At 37.9% G+C, this 25,388-nt stretch overlaps 1 protein-coding gene across 3 annotated transcripts in view; it reads right to left on the reverse strand.

Annotated features, from left to right (window-relative positions):
• The window catches only part of NEBL (nebulette), a 348,466-nt gene that overhangs the window by 102,481 nt on the left and 220,597 nt on the right, over window positions 1-25,388 (reverse strand). Inside the window, exons 1-4 of one of the 3 annotated variants that reach the window (XM_060095441.1) lie at window positions 11,686-11,766; window positions 11,521-11,592; window positions 3,557-3,661; window positions 1,515-1,625 (exon numbers count right to left, since the gene is read on the reverse strand). The exons of the other annotated variants lie outside the window; for them this stretch is intronic. Coding sequence (XP_059951424.1) covers window positions 1,515-1,625; window positions 3,557-3,661; window positions 11,521-11,592; window positions 11,686-11,766 — 369 coding nt within the window. Of the gene's footprint in view, window positions 1-1,514; window positions 1,626-3,556; window positions 3,662-11,520; window positions 11,593-11,685; window positions 11,767-25,388 lie in introns of those variants that run through there. 3 annotated transcript variants of the gene reach the window in all.

Raw genomic sequence — 25,388 nt, forward strand, 5'->3', positions numbered from 1 at the left:
TATTGGCAGGACAAAAAGGGGGCATATTAGTCATGGTCAGCCATGCAGAACCCTGACATATATTTTTAGCCTCATGTGCACTGCTGAGATTAGCTTACTGCCAAGCTGGGTACATAGTGGACATTTAAGTTTGTGATAATGAAGTACTTAAAGATATTCTGCAAAGGATAACAATACTTGGTATTGTTCAAGAGTAATCTATTTTCAGACTATTTTAAAATTATCTAGATATCCTCTACCTAAAAGTGAAAAGATTCTGAAAAAACAAGTAACTTGTTTAATAAGAAAAAGAGGGATAGAAATAGTAAAAAGTGGTGGTAAGGGGTATAGTTAAGAACCCAGACTCTGGAGCCAATCTATCCATGTTCATGTGCTGGCTCTGCCATGTATTAGCTGTGCGACCTTGGGCAAGTTACCTAACCTCTCTGTGCTTCAGTTTCTACATCTCCAAAATGAGGATATTTCATGCAGTTGTGAGGATTAAATGATATAAATATATGTGAAATGCATAGAACAGTACCTGACACATAGTAAGCATTTCTTTGTATTTATTATTATTAACTAAAAATGTAGCATGAAAAACATAAACTATGTAAAAGGAAACATCTCCTTAGAAAGGAAGTCAATAAATTGAACAAAAATCCATTTTACAAGTTTTTACTGAATCCTCCCTGTGTTCCAGGGACTGTTCTAAGCACAGAGGTGGAGCAGGGAACAAGACAGATAAGGTCCCTGCTCTCTTAGGGATTAATAAAGTAACCAAAAAAAAAAAAAATCAGATCGTGCTATGAAGAAAACAAAGCAATAATAGGAGTGAGAAAGAGGCGAAATATTCTGCTTTGAAATTTTGTTTTAAGAAACACAATAGATTAAATGCATTAAGGATTCCTTCTGTGTTGATGTACTATAAAGGGAAAATTACTCCTAAGCTGTTGTGGATTCAAAATGAGTTTACATGATGACAGTTCTTAAGTTCATCTGCAACTTGCAATCACTAAAATGGCCATTTCCGCCTGGTGGAGGCTCTTTTTTGGTAGCCTGAGATAGTCTACCAAGTGAAAAACACCATCCACGGAAAAGAAATTCAGGAACCACTTGTCTAATTGATGGAGCACAGATCTGTGGATCCTGAATTTAACCATTAATTCTTTATGCAACTTTTAATAAGCTACTGGAATGTTTTCCACTTAAAGATCATAGTTAAATTAAAGACTAGTTTAATATTTGCTATAAGATTGTAATCTAAGTAAACTGTCTAAATAAGATTTAAATTTGCTCTATTAGTAGTGGTGAATGGGACTAGGAAAAACAGCATCATGTAACTGACATACTGGCAGGTCCCTGTCATTATCTGATTCCACCAGCGACAGCTGACAGCACATGGATCAGTCGCTTCCAACTTTTCACTCCGTATTTAATATCTAAGACAAACAACTCTTTTTAAAATGCTGAACAATTTGCACTAGGTATATGTTTGGTCTACATAATTATATAATAATTCAGGAAAACCACACCTCACTCTGTAGCTGTGTAACTTCTCTTGCAAAGACACTGTCAATTGTGGCTGGCATCTGCTTATAAAGTGAATTGGAAAGGTCCGCCTTAATGGTGCCTTTGTATTTTGCCTGGGCAGGGAGAAAGAAAAGGGAAAAAATATTTCTTAGCTTTTTTTATTGTGAATATTGAAAGAGAACAAAAAAGTACTTTCTTCAGAAACAGAATCAGTTAAAAAATATAAAGTCCATTTTAATCTTAGATACTGAACCTGACGAACATATCTGAATAAAGATAAAGAAATCCACTTTATCATGGTAAAACCTTTAAATGAAACATGCAAGAAAATAACGACTGGGAGAGGGGGGTTGAGCGATGGGGGAAATGGGTGAAAGGAGTTAAGAGGTACAAAGTTCCAGTCATAAAATAAATACATGGGGACATAAGGTCCAGCATGGTGACTATAGTTAATAACACTGTACTGCACATTTGAAAGTTGCTAGGAGAGTAGATATTAAAAGTTCTCATCACAAGGGAAAAAAAAGAAATAAGATGTGTGACTCTGTGTGGTGACAGATGGTAAGCAGACTTGTGGTTATCCTTTCAGAATGCATACAAGTATCGAATCATGTACACTGTGCACCTGAAACTAATAAAATGTTAAATGTCAATTATACCTCAAATTAAAAACCTTAAATCAATTTGGTAAAAAAATAATAATGACTATTTTTCTGTTTAAACCCATGCACAGTTCTCAAAGTAAACCTATTTGTGTGTATTGACAATGCCATGTTTGATCAGCAAAGGAACATATGAGAACGATGAGACATTTAAATTGTTCCAGAAAACACAAGTCATTAGAATTTACAGGCTAGAACCTGAATGCAAAGGACAACATTCCTTTATTCAAGTCCTCTTAACTCCTTCCACCACAATGGCGGGGTGCAGGGGGTGCTTTTTTGCTGTTTGTGCACCTTCCCATGTGCAATCTGCACTGTCTCTAAGTGATCTCAATCATTACTCATAAAGAGAGACACTCATTCACTATTTACTCTTGGGAACATTAAGTTCAAAGGAACATAACAGATCGCCCTCTTCCTTTTCTCTGTGCAGGAGAACTAATAGCTAACACAAATAAACAAAACCGTGGTTTTCCCCACTTGTCCACAGGTCCCTGCTGTTACTCCCACTTGGAGCTAGATTTGAGTGCCGATTTATTGAGCATATAGCCTGTGTAAGCCTTGCGTTCCCATAACTCTTTGGATTTGGGTACTTAAAATTTACCAATTTTCTTCAAAATGTTTTCATGTTGACAGAAATAATCCCGAGAATATCATATTGATCTTTTTCCAACATAACTTACGAAACACTAGAGGTCAGTCATTTACAACACTATGTAATCATCTTCCTTTCAAGTTTATCTCTTTGAAATGATATATTCACAGAAACCAGCAGTTTCTCATCACAGAAATTACTGTTAACATTGTGCTTTATAAGACAACATAAGTCGCAGTTCTAAATGCTCTCAGGAGAAGACTCTATTTCAGCTGGAAAATGAATGTAGTGTATTTCTCACTCTGTGGTTTCATAACAGGTATCTCTGTTGAACTGATCCTACTCAAAAATAGTTCAAATTGATTTAACATTACTTACCAAAGAAACCACATTTTATGGAACCTGCTGGTTTCACTTATTTTCAAAATTATATTGAATCATTTATATCTAATAAGTCTGTTAAGAAATAAAATAATGGAACTTCTAAAACTCTTTTGCCAATACTTTCTATTGAATAAAAATATCCCTTTTTAAGAGTAATTTTACGTAAATAAGAAAGGGTTAGAGTCAAAATAGACATATAATAAAATACATCAACCATAAATAATAAAACTTATCAGTTTACATGAGTTAATTGACATAGTGCACAGAATTATGTAATTATACAGATATTACCAACATTCAGTGGTGTTATCAAAAATATTATTGTCTAACTTTCATGCACAGACTTTTACTTACATAAATAGAAAAAGAAAATGAAAGCCATTTGCAAGTTTTGATACCTTACCTCAGAAATAAAAGCGCCAATCTGTTTTACATGTTTTAGCATAGGCGTATCAGTCACAAATGTACACTTGTCTTTAGACTTTTTATACTCTTCTTTATAATGGATCTAAAAGAATATTTTACATAAGAGAAAGAAAAACAATTTTAATACTCCTTTTTTGAACAGAAGAATTAACTTGAGAAAATCTGTTTTCTGAAGTAAATACTCCAATGTGGAAGGATGCTCAAAACAAGCCAAATCAAATAAACTGATATCCAGCCCAGAACAGCAAAGGTGATGAGGCAAAGGCGGGGAAAGGGTGCTCTTTACATAAGCCAGGGTCTAGTTATCATCAAGCATCATGTGTGTTGGCTAATGAGAACCTACTGCATAGCACAGGGAACTCTACTCAATGCTGCAGTGACCTAAATGGGAAGGAAATCCAAAAACGAGGGGATATATGTATATGTACAACTGAGTCACTTTGCTGCACAGCAGAAACTAACACAACATTGTAAAGCAACTATACTCCAATAAAAATTAATTTTAAAAAAAGTTAAAAAAAAAAACACCAAACAAACAAACCAAAAAAAGGATCATGTGTGTTGGACACACAGTAACTATGGGTCCTGTTTGCCCAGCTTGTTCAGCATGATTATTAAACGTTCTCCATTTCACTCGTACAACTGTCCTAGTTTATTGTTACTTTTAAGCCACAGACCCTAACAGGTAAGCCTACGGTCAAACAGAAACATAGCTGCCTACCTCTAGGTTTAAAACAAGGCGTCATCAGGACAGATGTAACCAATTGAGAAGAGGCAGAAATTAAACAAATGGAGAATACTTCTAGCATCATTAGCTAGACATGCTGGCTTAGAGGAAGAGGCCTAAATTGTGGCCACAATGGGCTTCCTGTTACTAATTAATTATGCTCAAATCAAACTTACCCAATTTATGAGCACCCACAGGCCTCCCCAACCTCCTCCCCACCCCCAAGCATAGAACCCACCCAGAAAGCCTGCCACCTGGTGGAGATCACTGCAGAATGCCCCCTGTGGCAGGCAGAGGAGCAGGACAAAGCCCAGAGAGGCTTAGCTGGGCAACGCTCATTTCTTCTCTCCAGCTCACTAGTGAAAGTAGTCACTCCTTTCCCCCCCCGCACGGACACATGGACCAAAAAGAGGTCAGGAACTATGGAGAGGGGCCTAAAATAATCCCACTGTCACACTAACTGCCATCAAATCTGAAAACTGAGCAGGCAAAACTTACGACTAGTTGAGAGGATGAAGGTAAGTTGCTAAAAGTTGTATCACCCTGTAATAAAGTCACGTTTATCTACCCAAGACTATAAATACTTAGGCCAAAAAAAAGGTCTTAGTTCAGATGATAAATTACATGGTCTCCCGGGACTTCCCTGGTGGTCCAGTGGTTAAGAATCTGCCTTCCAATGCAGGGGACATGGGTTCGATCACTGGTAGGGAAACTAAGATCCCACATGCCTCAGGACAACTAAGCCCACAGGCTGCAGCTACTGAGCCCTCAACGAAGAGTCCGTGCGCTGCAGTGAAGGCCCAGCACAGCCAACAATAAAAATAAATAAATAAAATAAAAATTAAATTAAAAAATAAAAAAAAATTACATGGTCTCCCTAATTACAGCCTAAAAATGAAGTTTAATTGTAGACACTACCTGGTTCTTAAAGATCATGACTAATACTGATGTTACACTTTAACATGACATAGAGATTTTACCATATTCAAACCTGATTTGAGGGGCATTATTTGACCTGAGGTATAACTAGACACGAACATACTAAGTAACATTCTTTTAAAATGCAGTATCCCATGGCTATGACTCAGATATTAGATGCTGACCACATTAAACATTTGCTTTATTCATGAAATCAACATTAGAACATATTTATCTTATCTGAGCACTAAATTGCTTTTTTTTCTTCTCAGAGATTAGCCATAATTTTAGGTCTCTGCAAATCACCCTCCTCAGTCACTAGTAATTAAACCATTAATGGCAGTATGATAAATAGTAGGCTATTTTGATCATAAGGAGAAAAAAAAAAGGTATCTCCGTTATATAATTAAGTGTGAGAGAACATAACCTATCATTAGGCTTAAGTCTGGCTCATTATTTTTATCTTTCGCCACCATCTCTTCCCTCTCCCATGCACATGCTTCACCGCACAGAGGTATGTGCTATGGCTACAGGCCTCCTGATAAGCTCTGACCTGAGCAGAATGTTCAGGACAGGCGCTCGGGATAAGGGTGAAGTATTTACTTCCTTTACTGTGCAGGCAAATGGTTCAGTCTTAAGTGCGCTCTCCATTCCTTTCTCTGGTCTTTATTTAAAAGATACACACACACACGTATCATATGCTTATTGTCACTCGTATTTCTAATGAATTTTACAATATGAGTGACAATAAGCAAATGATCTTAAATTTTTATATAAAGAATACTACATATTAGTAGCCTTCCTACACCAGGAGAATAGGGAAAAAAATGGATGAAAGGGTACTGCATCGATGACTGATACTAAATCTTAGGTAAAATAAAAATCACTGAGGAGACAGTCAATTCCTAATACAACCATGGTCCCACCTATTGGATAGATTGCCTATCCAATCCTTTCTTTGCTAACAATAGAACTGAAATGTATTTATGAGAGTAGACATGCCCCTACCCCAGCCCCAGAGGACAAACTGCTCTGAACTAGTATGGTTTTCTCATTCCCCTTGGCCAGTGATTGGCCGGGGAGGACAAGTGCCTAGCTCTGGCCATGAGACATTCTTGGAAGTCTTCCCAGCATCATTACTGGTGTAGCTGGTATAAAGGGAGAGACTTGCTGACATGGCCCTTTGGCCCCTGGCCCTTCCACCTTTTGTCTTCCTCAACCACAGGAAAACAGCCGCAGTGATGCCATCATAAGACAATAAGCCATCATACCAATGATGGCAGAGCAGAAGGAAAGGCGCCTGAGAGACTGATAACATCCACTGCACCAAGACTGAAGCCCCTACCTCCAGGATTCATATGTGAAAAAAATAGACATCTGTTAAGCCTCTGTGTTAGGATTTTCCTGTTACGTGCAGCCACCTGCACTCACAACCAACACATGATCCAAAGTTGATGACTTAATGATCAATAAGATGCCCTAAATATTTACTTTCTGCTTTAACCTCACCCATGAACCCCACCATGTCTCAACTACAGTTAGAGTTAAATTAGTTGAGTGAGCTTCCTCCTCCTAGCCTAGTTTCTTTTACTTACTATGAGATCAGCTAATGGCTGACAGTAGATGACAGTAGATGTAGAAAGGTTAGAGGACATTTCCTTTTAGAAGCATTCTTAACCAAAAGGAACTAGGAAGGCACACAAATGGAGCCACGTTGGCTAAATGCAGTGAACCCCAGAAGACGGAACTGTGGCTCCTGCCCTGTGTGTTAACTGGGGCGCTCAGAGCCAGGGCTGCTCTCTCAGGTTTCCTAACACTGTCGGAGCTTTCTCTGGAGGGGTAACCACGGAATTCCATGTTTTCAGCATTGGAAGGGTTTACCCACAACAAACAATGTTCACTTGCCTGGAAAATGTTCTTTCTGCTGCCACGCAAATGAACACCCTAAAAAAGGTTTGGATCAAAACACTGAATCAGAGACTTCATGCAGATGTGGACTAATTTGCTCTGCAGAGACTCTTTATCCTAATTTACAAGAAACATATAAAGGGTCCCTTTTAACCTACTATTTTTTATGACCATCCTACAAAAGGCTCCCAGATCCATGATTCTGACTGTTTAATGTAGTCAGTAGGTTTGATGTATTCAAAGAATTGATTAGATAGCTGAGTAACAGGACAAAATAACAGAGAAAGGATATCTGGGGAAATAAAAAGCATTACATGGTTAACAGAAAAATAAAAAAGGCTGCCTCAGAGGACCAGGTGTCTTTCAAGACTGGGAAGTGAGTTATGCAGAGGGAAACCCCACAACATGGGCAGAGCATGTGCAAAGCAGAAACTAGGCGAGGCAAAAAAAATTTTTTTTGAAAAATTCCTCATACTGATCCCCAAAATGAAGCCACCTGATCTGAAAAACAGACATTTCTTTCTATGGAGAATTCTAAACAGTGCAGCCCTCCCAGGACTTACTGCCAGGCCATTCTTATTTAACAATTTTTTTTTTTTTTTTTTTTTTTTTTTTTGCGGTATGCGGGCCTCTCACTGTTGTGGCCTCTCCCGTTGCGGAGCACAGGCTCCGGACGCGCAGGCTCAGCGGCCATGGCTCACGGGCCCAGCCGCTCCGCGGCACATGGGATCCTCCCAGACCGGGGCACGAACCCGCATCCCCTGCATCGGCAGGTGGACTCCCAACCACTTGCGCCACCAGGGAGGCCCTATTTAACATTTTAATAAATTATCCGGCAAGGGCATGATACAGCGAAGTCTGCAGGTCTGCTGATGACCCCACGCTCTCATGGAGAGGGAAATGGTAAACTGAAAGAGATGAACTGCGGAAGCTCTCAAAGGGCCGTGCGAGAGGGCGGAAAACTACAGATTACATCACTAGCAAGGGAAAAATCATTCAAACTATTAAAAGAGGATGGGCCCTATGTGATCAGCTACAAGTCAAAACCTAGGACTGAAAATGGCTGAGGATGATGCCCTTACTGAGGTTGATCTGACAGCTTTCTGCAGCCCCAAGTCCAAGAAACACTAAATATCATCACAAAGGGGGCAGAAACATCATCCTTCCCCAATCATAATCACAGCCATCAACATCTGGACTTCTGTGTACAGTTCTGGTTATTATACCCCGATAAAGACATATGAAAGCTAAAAGAGGTCCAAAGAGGGATGATTAGAATGATAATGAAGGGGATGTAGAGAGACTGCTCCATGAAGGGAAACCCATAAAACGACCCTTCTCATTTGAAAAATGGATCAGAGTAGCGAGTGGCTACCGGCCAGGCCAGACCCAAACCTGAATCTTGTCCCCACCCCTGAGTAGCCAGGTGGCCGTAGACAAGCTACTCAATGTTGGGTTTCACCATCTCTGAACGGAGGCTCATAGGACCTATGGCACTAGCTTGCTGTGGCACAAAATACAATATTGCACGTGGAGTGCCTGGCACACAGCAGCAGAGAAAGGACATCGTGGTGGCCACGGCTTGGGAATCAGACAGACCTTGTTCCAAATTCCAGGTGAGTGGCTCACTAGCTGTGCGATTTGATCAAGAAAATGAGAGTCTGCTTCTTAAAGCTTCAAGATGTAGGACTCTACAAAGCAGGCAAACAAAACACCAAATTCACATGGTGACAGGCTGGGAACAGATTGCCTTCAAACAAACAAAAAGGCTCAGGTAAACACATGGATTCCCCCTTGGGATATAAAGGATCATAAAACAAAACTAGAGTCCTTGAAGCTTTGTCTTTAAGATTGAGACCTGGGCAAAGACTGGTGGCCTAAATTAAATGTGAGCACAAACAGATGGGCACTATCAGAGACGTAATAAAGTCTTGATGGGAACTCCAATCTAACTCAATTCGTCCTTTTTTATATTTGTTTTTAGCTCCGTATTGATGCAATGTCAAATATACATTTTAGACAACCATCTAGACATGTAGACAACACAACAGAGAAAAGAACTTCAAATTTAAGTTCATCGGCTCCATATAAAAACATTGATGACATCAAGAGTGAATGAGCAAGTTATTACTTGATAATATTATTTAACCACACTTCTAAAAAAACAGAAATGTGATTTAGTCCAATACCTGAAGCCCTTCCAGAAAGGGTAAATTAAAATCTAATTTTCAAATGACTGTACAAACTCTTCTTTTCATTTTTTTAGAAACAAAGTCATTGTTCAGACTGTTCATTGGTAGATATAAAAATTCCAAAAATTAAACCAGTATCTTAATAAGTATGGAATTCTCTTTGGAAATAAAATGTAAACATGTACACAGATATAAATGAGACCACAGCAATACGATCTAAATATTTAAGTAGTACAGGCATTCTGCCTTGCAATATAAACCTATACTAAACAGAAATTACTCCCACGCATTTGATTTCACCTGCATGAGAGTGGAATAATGTGGCTTTCGCTTTGGCAAAACGGTAAAGGCCATCACCCCTCCCCACAAGACTGAAGTCACTGAGAGATGCTCTTAACCAAAACAACTCCAACAAAATCACCTACTAACTGAAGTTGCCACTTTAGTTTAATGGTTTATATAATTTAGCTCAGCCACAAATACACTTCAAACAAAACATAACAACACTGGAAGAGGTACTATCTCCAGAGTTATGGAACTTAAGGTTTTGAATGGTCGCATTACTATTACTAATATTTGTGTAATACATAATGATAAAGCTAAGGTAAACTGTATGAAAGCTACAGTGAGAGGTAACACGGCAAACTGGCTAAGGAGAGGGCTTTGTGCTCAAGTCCTACTCCCCATTGCTTAACTGTGTGCCCCAAGGAGGTTACTTAACCTCTCTGAGCCTTCTTTTCTTCACCTCTAAAATGGGAAAACAGAGAACCTATCTCCCAAGTTGCAATGCCTGGCACATAGGACTCAATAAATCTTAACTGTTGCTGAAATTATTATCATTGTTGTTGTCATTAGCATTTCATCATTATTACAGTTTACAAAGAACTTTTACATACATTAGCTTGTGACTATTATTAAGCAATGACACAAAGAAATACTCAGTTTAAAATTTGGTTACATTGCATGTCAAGTATACAGGAAGGGGTCTGATTCCCACCATCCTTTGGCTCTTTCTGACAAACCAGAAGGGAATACAGAATCATATATAAAATGTGATTGGAGAGATACAAAATTAATTTAGAGGCAGTAGTTAATAACAGCTAGCATCTCTTGAGTACTCACAATGTTCCAGACAATTTACTAAACACTTCAGATGTGTTACGATTTCTTGATCTTACTATTAGAAATGCTGCCCTTGAGGACCTGAGCCCAGCCAGCCTGCCCAGGGTTACTGTTAAACTGACTCAGGCAGGTTGACTTCAGAGAACAGACCGGCACATGGCCGTAAGGATTGACTTCCTCCACAAACAAACGTTTGTAAGATATTCTGATCACTTTGCTTAACAACAACAGAAACAACCAGTTCTCTGCTCCCCTCTCTAAATAAGACAGGCACCCGCTCATGCTTCACGGGCCATCTTTCCTGTGTACCGGCGACTTTCCTACAACTGTTCAGAGGAGGATCATCTAAATTCTCATCCCGAGTGAAGAACACATTTCCCTGTGCTTCTGTAATTCTAGTTTACATATTTACTACAGATAGATAGGTAGACAGATAAATATATAGATATGTACATATGAATTAATTCCATAATTCTAGGATTCCCTTGACATGTAACATAAACCGATCCCAGTTAACGAAAAGTGTCACAACAAAAATGCTCCTTTCACTAATATCCATCATCATCATATAGTTCAGGGTTCTCAACACACAGTTCAGTAATCCGTGAATCCTAAATTGTTATTAAGTGTTATATGCAGGTATATGCATGATTCAAAACTATTGAATTCATCAGATTCCAAAAAAGTTCCCCAAAATGCTAAAAATCATTCATTTAGATAGAGATCCTCTCAAAACAAATTACATCATTATACAAATTGTAAAAAAGCTTTGGGTTCTCAATGAAGTATGCTCTGAAATTCGATGCTTTATGATTTCATGACAGAGTGACAGTGAAATTCAAGAAGGGACAAGATTCTGGCTTAACAACACGGAGACCTGTCCCCACAGAAATTCTCTGCCTGGGAGACCATGGGAAAATCACCTAAAATATCTGGACTTATTTCCATGATCTGGAAAATCACAGTGGTTTAAATAAATGATTTCAGGGTTTTCCCCTCAGCTCTCTGATTCTATTACATAATAGTGCCACACATGCAATGCAAAATCAGACAAAAATTACTTAAGCCACTTACATCACTAATGAGTTCAGTGCATTTTCTGGCCAATTCCATGCTCAGGTCTTCAATAACAGGCTTAAAGAACACCTGTCCGGAAAAAAAAAAAAGAAAAGGAAACATTTTTCTAATCGTCGACCTCGAGGAACAAATACCGTTCTTCAGCAATGCCTTCTCACCCACCTTGTCTTCTTCATTTTCTTCTTCCCCTGTTTTTTCTTCTTCAGTTTCATCTTTTACATCCTCAAATACAGGGACCCTCATTTCTACTCTTTCTATATATGTGTGTGTGTGTGTGTGTATATATATATATATATTTTTTTTTAATTCACTAGTACAGCACCTTTTTCTATACTACATCACCTTGAGGTCTTGGCATCTCTGTGTTCTGGCAAAAATGACCGTGCCCAGGCCTCCTCCCTATTTAGCTCACACTTCATCCTCCTTATCACAGTGGGGTGTGAGTGGATGGAACAGCATCACTGAGGTCAGCCAGAGCTAGCCTCATAAGCAGAAATAATATTTTAACAGGCAAAATTCAATTTTGAGAATGTTTAAAGTCAACATTCTCTAAACTGGTTAAGAAATCCAAAAGAGACAACTTATTAATATTTCATGAATTCAATTCATTCATAAAATCATTTGAAAAAGACTTAAAGATTCTGGGTGAAACCACTCAGCTGTAACACTCAAGATAGCACAGTGCAAAGCCTATTATCTCAAAGATTCCTCAACTCCATCTAAATAAAGCTTTCACTGGAATGTCAGACATATCCCGGATTTGGTATGGTGAATCTGGATCATTCAAACTCATTTCATTAACCTAAATTAAATTTTTTATGAGACATATATGTACTTCTCCAGTCTAAAAAAAAATACTTTATATTAACTGATTAAAGGCTAGTAATTTATTATGAAAAACCCTTTGAACCACTTCAAAGAATCTATTCTGAGTTAATTATGACTGTTAATCTTATATTGCTATTGTATTATTTTAATTGTAAACATCATTAAACATGAGAAGCTGCAGTTAACATAAGCTGATATATCATTTAAGAATTCTAGAAACATCGTTTCAAAAAATAATAATTACCCTTTTTCAGAAAAATTCTGCCCATTGTGTCAATTTTTACAAATCCACTAGTTATTTGTATATTTCTCAATGTGTAATACATGCTTGGAAATGTTTGGAAAAATAAACTATAACAGTATTTATAATGTGGTATATGTTATATAATTTAAAATATATTTCTCAAAACTAATCCTTTAATGTCAATTGAGGTAATTCTAAGACTATACAGCTCAATTTATCAAATTTGGTTATTTAAATCCTAGGATAAATTAATATTTATAAAGCCATAGCATATCAGTGTGGGACATAGTAAAAAAATACCCTAAGGTGAATAATGAAACTAATGATATAAAATATAACTTTAATAAAAAAAATACATCGTTCTAGGTAGACAATAATGAAACTAATGATATAAAATATAATTTTAATCAAAAAATACATCATTCTATAGTGAGAGGCCCGCACACTGCAATGAAGAGTGGCCCCCACTTGCCGCAACTAGAGAAAGCCCTCACACAGACACGAAGACCCAACACAGCCAAAAATTAATTAATCAATTAATTAAAAAGCAAGTTTAAAAAAAAAACATCATTCTAGGTAGACAAGTAATACTGTTTCCTCTTAATATCATATTTAGGTTTTTGTTTTTTTATTTTTTTTAATTAATTAATTTATTTATTTATGGCTGTGTTGGGTCTTCATTTCTGTGCGAGGGCTTTCTCTAGTTGTGGCAAGCGGGGGTCACTCTTCATCGCGGTGCGCGGGCCTCTCACTGTCGCGGCCTCTCTTGTTGCAGAGCACAGGCTCCAGACGTGCAGGCTCAGCGGCCATGGCTTATGGGCCCAGTTGCTCCGCGGCATTTGGGTCTTCCCAGACCAGGGCTCGAACCCTATCTGCATTGGCAGGCAGATTCTCAACCACTGAGCCACCAGGGAAGCCCCTCATATTTAGTTTTAAAGTTTTAAAATTACCTTGGCCTTGCCTAAAAATTCCGAAAAGAAAAAAATTCTATACAGTCATCATGTATAGATTATTTCCCAAATTGTGTTCTATGAAGCTGAAGTTCCACAGACTACTCGGAGGGGAAAAGGGGGTTTCTTCAACAAACATGTTTGGGGAAACCCATATACTAATCTCTCCCCCTGCCACTTAGAGATCCACATGGCACAATGACACATTAGAAGCTCTAAGAAGACCCACAACCAAGAAAACTATTAAGTTTGCTTAACCCAGCATTTCCCAGATATGAAACCTATTCATCTCATCTAATCCAACCTATCTACCTACCTACTTACCTATTTACCTTTTTTTTTTTTTTTTTTGCGGTATGCGGGCCTCTCACTGTTGTGGCCTCTCCCGTTGCGGAGCACAGGCTCCAGATGCGCAGGCCCAGCGGCCATGGCTCACGGGCCCAGCCGCTCCGCGGCATATGGGATCCTCCCAGACCGGGGCACGAACCCGTATCCCCTGCATCGGCAGGCGGACTCTCAACCACTGCGCCACCAGGGAGGCCCTATTTACCTATTTTTTTAATTGACATCCGATACTCTAGAAAACTAACATTCTTCTGTGAAATATTACTTGGGGAAACATTGTTTTATTCTGAAACAACGTTGTGTTCTGTAAGAGTAGTTGATTGTTTCATGAAATGACTTTTAATACAGGCTAACTTAATGGCATCACATATCCTGCTTACCGGCAAAATGCCAAGAAGAAATGCCCCGAGGGTGCTGAAATTGGAAACCTTAACTTTAAAATCATAGTCATGTCATGCCTATGTAGAGAATTCTACAACGAAATTCTCTGTACATTATATTCGTTCCATAAAGGAGCAGAATGTGTAGACTCTGCTTGTTTCCCTCAAGTCCTCTGCCAAAAGACTCTTCTAATATTCCATAGAAGCTCTATTACATTACCTTTATTGGGAAATAGGGAAAAGAGCATTTTCTATAAGCTTTTCTTGCAAACTTCTAAAAGCGTAGGGAGAAAATCTTGCCAAACCTGCCTAAGATGCACTGCCTGGCTAGTGTCTGAGGTGACAATACCTGCGATGCTCATGGTGACATCTATTCCCCATGGTGAATTACCTGCGTCAGACTTCAGCGGCTGCTATTTTTCTCATTTCCCATTATACAATAAATTCTTATTGTCTCTCCACTGTGCTGGAAGAAAATGATCTGTTGAGATTATGCACAAAAGTTTTGAAAGCAAAAACAAACACCATATACAATGTGAACACGAATTTTCCATTTGAGATTTTAGAATCAGAATTTTAAAGCTACAGGGGTCCTTAAGAAATCAATCCTACTAAAGCCCTCTCTTTCACAGAGGACAAAATTGAGGTCAAGAGAAATTAATTATTTGTCTTATTCACAGAGTCACTCAGTGGAGCACTAGGACCAGAATTTAACTAGAGCCCTATGTTCATTCATTCAAAGAAACGTGGGTGGCTATGCCAGGCACTGTGCTGTGTGTTAGAGATGCAATGGTGAGTAAAATATACTTTGTGCTAAAATGAGATAGGAATTGTTTTAAAAAACCATCATTCAAGATTTGCTGGAGGAACTCCTTAATGGAGTGTTTGGCAAGCTAGATACATTATTACTTTTGATTGAATACATCTTTTTTCTTTTCACCTGTAGGTATAATATAAAATTCACGTAAAGTTGTCTCTAAAATATGTTAAGCCCTGAACTTAATCACAGCAGCGCTCTCTTGTCAATAGCTCCAAAATGTAACTTGGGGGATATGAAGAAAGCGTTCTTCATGGATAGCTATCATGTTTCAAAATTCCTACATTATCCTCTTTTGTGTGTGTGTGTGTGCGTTACGCGGGCCTCTCACTGTTGTGGCCTCTCCCGTTGCGGAGCACAGGCTCCGGACGCGCAGGCTCAGCGGCCATGGCTCACAGGCCCAGCCGCTCTGCGGCATGTGGGATCTTCCCGGACCGGGGCACGAACCTGTGTCCCCTGCATCGGCAGGCGGACTCTCAACCACTGCGCCACCAGGGAAGCCCTATCCTCTTTTTTTTTTTAAACCATGTTAAGTGTGGTACTTTAATACATATTTGCATCTTGGGGCGCCCCAAAAGGGACTGTCTGTGTAGTTGCCGGTCCCTTTCACGTACCGAGCATTTCAGTTACGTTGTCTCTTTTTTACTTTCGCACTCTACCCATGCCCTGGTTGAGAATGAGACCAAGGTGGGAATCACATTATCTACAGCTAGACCCCCTACTTCCAGGTCTGGCTCGCCCACATCCTCTAGGGCAAATTATTTAATCCCTCTCGGCCTCTAATTCTCCATCGTTAAGCAGAAAAACTGAAATTGCCAGAAGTTAATACAAGGAGGGCTTCCCTGGTGGCGCAGTGGCTGAGAGCCCGCCTGCTGATGCAGGAGACACGGGTTCGTGCCCCGGTCCGGGAAGATCCCACATGCCGCGGAGCGGCTGAGCCCGTAAGCCATGGCCGCTGAGCCTGCGTGTCCGGAGCCTGTGCTCCTCAACGGGAGAGGCCACAGCAGTGAGAGGCCCGCATACCAAAAAAAAAAAAAAAAAAAAAAAAAGAAGAAGAGGAAGTTAATACAAGGAAAGCACCTAAAAAATAGGAAAGCCCCTTACAAACAAAAGAGTTTTCAACTATCAAATAAAGGTACACAGTTCCAGGGAAAGTACTTGGTATGAAAGGATTTTCGCATTTGAAAGGGTAAATTCTATACCATCAATATGTTTTTGAAGGCCAGGAGGGGGACTTCCCTGCCTGCCCAGTGATCAAGACTTTGCCTTCCAATGCAGGGGGTGGGGGTTTGATCCCTGGTCAGGGAGCTAAGATCCCACATGACTCGGGGCCAAGAAACCAAAACATAAAACGAAGCAATATTGTAACAAATTCAATAAAGGCTTTAAAAATGGTCCACATCAAATTTTTAAAAAATCTAGGGGCCTCCCTGGTGGCGCAAGTGGTTGAGAGTCCGCCTGCCGATGCAGGGGATACGGGTTCGTGCCCCGGTCTGGGAGGATCCCATATGCCGCGGAGCGGCTGGGCCCGTGAGCCATGGCCGCTGGGCCTGCGCATCCGGAGCCTGTGCTCCGCAACGGGAGAGGCCACAACAGTGAGAGGCCCGCATACCGCAAAAAAAAAAAAAAAAAATCTTTTAGGGCTTCCCTGGTGGCGCAGTGGTTGAGGGTCCACCTGCTGATGCAGGGGACACGGGTTCGTGCCCCGGTCCGGGAAGATCCCACATGCCGCGGAGCAGCTGAGCCCGTAAGCCATGGCCACTGAGCCTGCACGTCCGGAGCCTGTGCTCCGCAACGGGAGAGGCCACAACACTGAGAGGCCCGTGTACCGCACACACACACACACATAAAATATATATATATATATATATATATATATATATATATATATAAAGGCCAGGAGGGCCTCATGCAGTATAAAAGCCCAAAGATAAGAGCTAACTTGTGTATTTGTAATACAGAAGTCTTCCATCTTTTTGTAGTTTGATGTTTATGTGTAACCAAATGTATTTCTGTAACAACTGCCAGGTCCTAGGGGTAATTCAGGTCTCTGGGGACACAGCCCCTGGCAAAAGAAACAAGTCTATACCACCATCACAAGCCATGCAGTGCTTGACTGTCTTCATGTTCTTAAGGTCACATACAACAAGAATCTCTTGGATTTTGAGAAATGTTTCATACTTATTTCACTTCTTTCTACTTTCTTTTCTCTACAGTGATAGAAAATGTGTTCTTCCCCAACATAGTGATGAAGTGACTTGCAAATGAAAATCCGTATTAAACAATTGAAATAGATTGAGATACAGCTCTGTGTGAAGGAACATTTACAGAGATAAACTGAATATTTCCACTTTGAAACTTAATTCAACATTTCCTATTAAAAAATATTCCCCCTAGGGCTTCCCTGGTGGCGCAGTGGTTAAGAATCTGCCTGCCAATGCAGGAGACACAGGTTCGAGCCCTGGTCTGGGAAGATCCCACATGCCGCGGAGCAACTAAGCCCGTGAGCCACAACTACTGAGCCTGCGCGTCTGGAGCTTGTGCCCCACAACGGGAGAGGCCGTGACAGTGAGAGGCCTGCACACCGCGATGAAGAGTGGCCCCCGCTCGCCGCACTGGAGAAAGCCCTTGCACAGAAATGAAGACCCAACATAGCCAAAAATAAATAAATAAATTTATTAAAAAGTATATATATATATATTCCCCCTAAATGGTAGATGAGAGAGAAATTAGTTCATCTGACTTGTTTGCCTGCCTTGGCAGTCTTTTCATGTACTCATTTTTAGTTGCCTGGGGTTTTTTTATGACTATCCCCAAAAGGTTCTTGCTTCTCAGTTAAATCCCTGGTTATTTTACTTTTGCCTCATGTATTTCTTCATCATTTGGCATCTATCCAAAAGAGAACTTTACTAATAGATGAGGGAGAGAAACTGTTTTTCAAAACAAGTAATGTAAGCTTTCTAGGGCATTTTGTCTTCTTTATAAAAGAGAAGAAGAGTTCTGCTTATTATTAGCCCAATCTATTTTTACAATTAACATTCATTAAGCCTATCTTCTCCTTCTTAATGGCTATTTCATTACTGTTTGTTAATTAGAAATCAAAAGAATACAAAACAACCTGAATAACTGTCACCATAATCAATTTTGCCATTAAAGTAAGATTTATTAGTGTTTTTCTATATTCATACTCCTATTTTCAAAAATACAGATCCTACTCACAAATGAAAGCCACACATCTAGACTGGTGTTGGAGAAGAACAAGAAACCAAAAATAAATTTTGGCTCAACAATTTTCAGGTTGGGATGCCAAAATGTAAAATACCTATTCTTCTAAGCATACTGACAGGGAAAAAAAAGGCCTCTTATTCAGAGTCTACATTAACATAACCACCAAGTGAACTAAAAGACTTTGATTTAATTTGCTGCTTACTTGAGATATTTGTTCCAATTTAATAACCACAAAGCTAAAACCATAAACACTTCTGCAATCCTTCCCACTGAGAGAAGCCCAAGGTTTGAATGGCCTCTGTATGGCTTGCAATCAGAACCAAAGGGTCAAGCACGAAAAAACAGCTTGGCTATCCCAAAAAGTATCCCTTTCCTGAAGTTTTGTGTGAGATGTGTCAGGAAAAAATCTGAAAGACTTTGAAACTGACACACACAAAAAATTACACCATGTCTTATCTAGTGTTACCTTCTGGCTAATTTGGCCTTTCACTGTCTTTGAACTACTTTACCACACAGTAAATTGTTGAAAACTGGTAACGATGCTAATGATGCTTTAGCCATACAAATGTAAATTAATTGTGTCCTGGGGAAAAGCAATTGATTATTGGCTTGTTGATAGACCCTTTTATATCTATCTATAAATTCAATTCCACATTCCTTATTACTCATTTATGTTTGGTCCTTCAAATTCACCTTTGAACCAACTGTAACATCTTACTGGTGGCCTCTTTAATTAATGAGTTAAAATCTTTGAAATGTGCTCCTTTTATGCTTTACAAGTATCATGATTTCACCTTTTCTTAAGAAAATCCTTTAAGAGATGCAAATGATTTCATTTCTTCTCTTTAACATTCAGCAAAAGCAGAAATTGAGAAGGTATTACTGGATAAAGCCCTAGTCTCAAAAAAAAAAAAAAAAAAAAGCCCTAGTCTCTAAATTGTGAGATATAGCTGTAAAAATTTTTGGTGTTTATGAAAATTAGCTTTTTGTTTTGTTTTGTTTTGTTTTTTAAAGGTCTGATCTCATTTGACTATTGGCAAATGCCACGTGTGCTTGTATATATGTACATTCACACACAAAACACACACACAACACACACATGCACTCAGGCAGAGTTATAATTCATCACAGCTGCCAGTTCCCTCTTGAAAAGCGTACAAGACTTCAATAAATGCAAAGACTTAATTACTTCTCACATCTGGAAAAACTTGAATATGAGAGTGGATTTATTGAAGAAGCTCTTTGCTTGGCTGTCAACACCATATCAAGAGCCAGAGAGAGCAGGCTTGATCAGTGTTGGCAATTCTTTAACCCTTCAGAGATAGATGTTCTACCAATTAATTCATAACATGTCCTGCTTACATGATTTATGAATTTTATGAAAACGCAGTAGATAATTTCCTAGTCATTTATGGAGAAAAGCTGTTTCTGTCATGTTTCCAGACGGGAGGAATCATATATTAAAATGTGCAAATAATGAGGAAGTTCTTATAGTCAAGGAAAAAGGGAAAGGCTTTTGGAGTTGAAGAGCATATTGAAAACAGCCATTAGAACAATAACTTATGTAAACATATGTGAAACTCAACAAATTCAGCCCTTTTTGGAGAAAGTTTAACAATGCCTCTAAAATCCAAGTAGGGAGTTACATGAGCTCATAACAAGAAGATTTAGCAGGAACCAAGGAATGGGCAGATCTCCCTCTAGAGAGAATACTTAAGCCGGAATTAGGCAAAGAAACAGGGTGTAGGGAAGACATCCAAAGAACATTTGCAAAGACCCAGAGACAAGATTTGGAGGAAGCAAGAGTTCAGTGTCACTGGAGCATACAATGGGGAGAGGTGAGGGCGGCGGGGAGAGCTCCCCTAAGTAAATGTATGGAAATCACTTTTCCTAACACAATAAGCCTAAGCGGGTTTGAGCCATGAACCTTTAAGAATAACACAGTTCCTGGTCAATTAACTGCAAACATCCCCTTTACACCTACTCTGTTCCCTTCGTTTGCCTTGAATTTAATTTTTACCCCTTCATTTTATCATTAGCCAATTGAAATACCCCTCTTACCTGGACTTTATGAAAACTCATAGTGAAGAAATTATTCCCAATTTTATCAGTCTAATGAAGAAAAATATTCAAGGGAAATATATTTGTATTATATATCCCCCCAAATAAATGGAAATTATGTTAAATGTGTTTATGATATAAATTTCACACTTCTACAATGTTACAATTACAGTTTACTTATTAAAACGCACCTATTTTTTTCTACTTTTTACTAAATAAGCATTATCGATATTTCTACTTGAACCTTAAGCATCCAATTACTATACCTAAATTCACTAAGTATTTCTACCTTGAAGTCATGATTTCAATATCAGTTAAGCCAAGGAAAACAACACAACTGACCTTCGCAAGTTTGGAACTTTTGAAGCACTAATTCCTGAGTTTTGTTCCAATTGTTTCCATGGAGTTTCTTCATGTGTAACTCAAAATATAAGATACTATCAAAATAAGACTATTATTAAAGTAAATGTATCGTTAAAACAGCTATAAATTTAGTGATTTTTAAAATAATTGGTACCCTTTGAATAGTGAGAACTAGTTTAACATATATTGGTGGTAATTTCTCTCTGAGGACTTTATCTTCTTTATGATTTAATGTGTGTGTGTGTCTAACTTCATTCATTTCACAAATATTTCTTGTGTGCATTCTATGGTCTAGGCACTATTTTAATTTTAATCTCTTCAGATAATCAATGAATAACACCAACAAAAATCTCTACCCTCTCCTGTTTCAATCACATATTCATTCATTAAATATTTATTGAGCATCTACTTTATATCATGTATTGTACTAGGCTTTGCATCTCTGGTATATTTCAGATACTAAATATACATGTGATAGTCAATATCCACTAGTATAGTCAGTTAAAAATACATATTTTTTATACTATGATAAATTTGTTGGACTTATAAAACCTGCATTTTCTAACAACATTGTAAATCAGCTATACTTCAATTTTAAAAATTAAAAATAAATAAAAAACAAAAGCTGCATTTTCAAAAATGTAGCAGTATGTTTTTAAAAGTTTTTATCAATGTTCAAATAATTTTGTAGATATCAATTTTCTGTTCTTTTGTACACTAGTTATATCTACAGATGGTTTTCTACATCCATCTTTTTTTCTTAAGTTGTGTGTGCAAAATTTTTCTTCATAACCCCAATATGGTTGGCCTATTTTTGATTTGCTCATAAAGTGACATCTCCCAGGCAAAGTCTATCTATGTTGTTTTAACTATTTCCAAAATCATTCTCTGGAGCAGCTCTGTCTAGTAGAATTGTAATGTGAGCCACATATGTAATTTTAAATATTTTAGCTGCCACATTAAAAAAAGAAACAGATTAAATTGATTTTAATGATATGCTTTATATAACTCAATATATACAGAATATTATCTTTCAACATATGTGATATTTTATCTTTTTTTTATACTAGGCCTTTGAAATCCCGTGTGTTTTAATTTTACACTTACAGCACATCTCAATTCAGATGAGCCATATTGGATTGTGGCTCCATAGTGGACAGTGCAGCTCTATGGTAATGCTGTGAGACTGGAAATCATTAGCTATTTTTTCATTTTTGATCACATATAATTTAAATATGAAAAAATACATTTAAAATTAAATTTCTTAAGATGAGAATTTCAGAATCCTAATAATCAAGCAATAAAAGCTGTAATCTATTTTAGTTTCCAAAACTATCTAAATCAGAGTCCTTTGTATGGGAATGTATCTTATTAAAGGGTTTAAATTATTATTATAAATAATGAATTAACTCTTTAAATTATGTTTTAATTAACTTCACCAAAGGTGTATTTTCAAACTGCTATCTTGTTTCATTAATGAGAATGACATATTTAAAGTCCCAGCAGTTTTCAGAATAAATATTTACTCATTAATTATCTAACAAATAGATAATTATATGAGTGAATAATAAATATTCACTCTTTTTCTCTCTAAATAACAGAAGCCCAAATAGTGAAATATCCTCCATCAATACTCCCATTTTTTTTGAAACTCACATTTTTAACTCACATTGTGCAATTTAAAACACACCAGCAGGGCCTCCCTGGTGGCGCAGTGGTTGAGAGTCCGCCTGCCGATGCAGGGGATACGGGTTCGTGCCCCGGTCTGGGAGGATCCCATATGCCGCGGAGCGGCTGGGCCCGTGAGCCATGGCCGCTGGGCCTGCGCATCCGGAGCCTGTGCTCCGCAACGGGAGAGGCCACAACAGTGAGAGGCCCGCATACCGCAAAAAGAAAAAAAAAAAAAAAAAAAAAACACACCAGCAATTTCTTCATCAATATGGCCAGGTTAAGTCCTTTTTAAACCACGTTGTAAAGCAATGTCACGATGAAGTATGAGATTTTAATAAAGAAACTGATGGACCACTTAAAGAACCTAAGTGTTTTACTGAAATGAGACTTTTCTATTAAAAACTTGAAATCTTCAAATACTCAACAGAAAAGATCTTGAGGAATAAAGGGAAATGCAGCATCTCTTATTTCTGTTCCACAGAGGACCCAGCTTCTTTCCTTGATAGAGCCAGCAAAATGGCTATTTTTAAACTGCTGGGATCTTTAATAATATCCAATTGCCATGAAATGTTTGAATCAAAAATACTGTTACATAAAATGATATCCAAAGCCTTCAATTTCATTTGTGTTATCCCTCATGCAAACTCTGCTGAAAATTTTGGAGAATGATAACTCCATATAAAAATGGAGGGAGGCAGTCAAGAACTCTTAGAAGCCCCCTCTTCTGGCCCCTACCAGGTACTCTGAGAGGGCATGAAAGGGTAATTGCCACATGCCAAGCACCTGCCTTGGGCTTTACATATAAAATCCTACTTAATCCTCCCAACATCCATTTCACAGATGAGACACTGAGACGCAGAGTGAACTCGCCCAAGTTCTCACAGTAAGAGATTCAAACCCAGGTCTGTATTACTTCAGTGCATGTAAAACCCGCTAGACCATAGAGCAATAATAGAACGCTGACTCATTGACTGACTTCTGGTAGCAATATTATTATTTTCTATTATCTTTTTTGATTTCCAACTTCAAAGGAATTGTCGTTACTGATGGTTCTTGAAAGGAAGAGTACTTGTGGTATAGAGACAATTTGGTTCCTGGGATGGGCAAAAGCAAGACTCCCCCAGAGTTAGAATCAAAGGTAAAAGCAGGTAACAGTGAAAGCATGATGAGCATCCTTGACCTGACACAACCTAATCTGAGAAGCCTTCCTGCTTTTCATTCATTAATGGTACATTTATAAGCGGTAGTGAGCCAGCAAATATTTAACAACCATCTTTCCCAGGGAAAGAAAGGAAGAAAGGAAGGAAGGGTGGGAGGGAGAGAGGGAGGGTGGAGCACAATTGGCTGGGATGAGCTGTTAGGAGCCGGCACCTCTCATGAAGCACTGTAACAACAGAAGCCTGTATCTCCTAGTAAATGGACCAAGTGTCACCAGGCAGCCTGAGAAACTAATCTTCCAAAATTTAAAATACTCATTTCAAGATATACCATTATGCCATAGTGCTATTCTGTTCCTTACTTGCATGTTGAAATCATTCTAAATAATAAGATTTCAAATTTATTTAAGCAGTGCTTTTTCTCTTCTGATCATCATATACTGAGGTCATAAAGTCTGTGTTTGTGGTTCTCTTAATGATAATTCAGATGCATATAAGACATTGCACACACAAATGGAGGAAGTGGAATGGAAAATAATTTAAGAGGCAGATTTCATTGTATCCAAATAGAGCCTGCTCTTTCTACATAGCTGCCTTGACACCCAAATAGATCTGGTGTGTTTTCTTTTAATGGGATTCAATACGTAACAGTTCAGAATATAGTTAAGTGTTCATTGAAAACAGTGTGATAGCAATGACTTTTATGGTAAGGTTTCTCTGATTGACACAAAACTGATGAAGATAACTTACCAAAAAAACTGAAGAATTCTCTAGATTTAGACTAGAATATTAGGAAAAAATCACCCCCAAATTTAAGAGTAATTATAATTGTATAAAAGAAATATTGGCCTTATATGCACTCCTGAGCTGAAAATGACATTTAACAAAATGGATAATTTTTTAAATGAATATTCTCTAGCCATTTCTTATAAATCTACATTTTTAAAGCATGAAGTAGCTACTTTTAAGGTTTTCCATTATAAACTGTCCAAAAAAGTGAACTTTATAAAGAGCATTCCCACTCTGAGGGTCTTTTTTTCCCCACTCTGAGGGTCTTTTTTATGTCAAAATTTTACTTAGATGTAAAGTTTGCTGAAAAGGAGGTAATTTTGTTGACACATATTAATGAAGTAACAAGGACATCTTTTTTTCAAGATTTTTAATTAAGCTTTGATACTACACCACTATCATCATAGTCCTATGAAATATTTTTTTCTTACAGAAATATCACTACGTGTGCATTTGACCAAGGCTATACTTGGTTTCTTATTTTAGGATTTAAAATCATTAGACATGTTATTTCCTTTGACAATTCTTTATGGTATTTACATTACTCTCTCGTACAAAGAGCCATGAGTAAGGAAGTCTCAGATTTTCATTTAAACAGATTAAATAGCTAAATTGTATAATCCTATTTTAAAGTATTCATCTGTATGGGTTTTAAAAAACTTATCATAATAGCTTTAGATTTTCTAAATAAACCTTACAAGATTCTTTTTAGAGACCACCTGTGGTCAACTCAAAATACAAAAATTTCTATATGGGGTAAATTATCTTTATTATAAAATCTAATCTTCTGGGATAGAGTTGCAGAAGACTTTCTTGTAAAGAAGATTATGCTTTGACTAGTTCTTTATTTGTCTTTTTATTATATCTTAAGTTCAGTATTTTATTAATTCTTTTTTTTTTTACTTTTCCAAACACAGCACTATCTTTGTTTAAATATTCAAAGGTTCGAATGTTTATGATATAAGGACTAAATAGTTTTCAAAATATCATCAAAAATGTATCTTTTAAAGTTTATTACAGGCTTTTATAATG

Source organism: Mesoplodon densirostris, chromosome 4 (assembly GCF_025265405.1).
Source record: "Mesoplodon densirostris isolate mMesDen1 chromosome 4, mMesDen1 primary haplotype, whole genome shotgun sequence".
Classification (NCBI taxonomy): Eukaryota; Metazoa; Chordata; class Mammalia; order Artiodactyla; family Ziphiidae; genus Mesoplodon; species Mesoplodon densirostris.